General features: G+C 47.7%; 1 protein-coding gene across 1 annotated transcript in view; it reads left to right on the top strand.

Annotated features, from left to right (window-relative positions):
• Positions 1 to 115: 115 nt before the first annotated feature.
• The window catches only part of ARSH (arylsulfatase family, member H), a 41044-nt gene continuing 40217 nt past the window's right edge, over positions 116 to 942 (top strand). Inside the window, exon 1 of the mRNA XM_012656815.1 lies at positions 116 to 207. Coding sequence (XP_012512269.1) covers positions 116 to 207 — 92 coding nt within the window. The remainder of the gene's footprint in view (positions 208 to 942) is intronic.

Genomic DNA, 942 nt, shown 5'->3' on the forward strand with positions numbered 1-942 from the left:
TTAATTGATAGTGTCTGTTAATTTGTTTTGTTTTGTTTTTTTCCAAAATACTTTTAGGACCTGCTGGCTGTGGGGGACCCTGTGGTGCTTGTTTGGGGGCGTCCATGGAACATTCATGACGAGAAACTCCAGACCCAACATCGTGCTGCTGATGGCGGACGACCTTGGGGTGGGCGATTTGTGCTGCTATGGCAACAACACAGTGAGGTAAAGGCCGCCCTGGGCCCGCCCTGCCTGTGTGTGGGGGTCCCTGATGCCACAGCGCCCCCCTCTTTGTCATGATAGAGGATGTTTTAGCGAGAGGAGCGCTTTGTTTGACGTTAGTTATCACAGGGAATAGCACAGGTCGCTGAGGAAAATTGCAAAATGAGGAGACCAGCTAGCACTGAGGTCCTGAGTCTCTGGACACCATTGTTGATTTTATTGTTGTGGCGAAATTCATGTAATGTAAAATTCACCTCTTAACCATTTTAAAGTGAACAATTCAGTAGCATTCAGTACAGTCATAATGTTTCAAAACCATCATGTCTGTCTAATTTCTGGACTTTTTTATCCCCACAAAAGCAGATTCTATACCGTTTAAGCCCTCACTTTCTGTTTGTCCTCCTCTCCCCAGTCTGCTGGTCACCACTGATTTACTTTCTGTCTCCATGGATTTGCTTATCCTTCAAATTTTCTGTAGTAGGAATTATGTACTGTATTCATTGTCTCGGGCGGCCAGAGCAAAGGACCCCACACCAGGAGGCTCGAATAAGAAAAATTTATTTTCTCACCATCTTGGAGGCTGGAAGTCCCAGATCAAGGTGTCTCAGGGCTGGTTCCTCCTGAGGCCTCTCTCCTGGGCGTGTAGACGCCGTCTTCTCCCTGTGTCCTCACGGGGTCGTCCCTCTGTGTGTGTCTGTGTCCTCATCTCCTCTGCTTATAAGGACACCAGTCCTGTTG

Source organism: Propithecus coquereli, unplaced genomic scaffold, assembly GCF_000956105.1.
Source record: "Propithecus coquereli isolate 6110/MARCELLA unplaced genomic scaffold, Pcoq_1.0 Scaffold52, whole genome shotgun sequence".
Classification (NCBI taxonomy): Eukaryota; Metazoa; Chordata; class Mammalia; order Primates; family Indriidae; genus Propithecus; species Propithecus coquereli.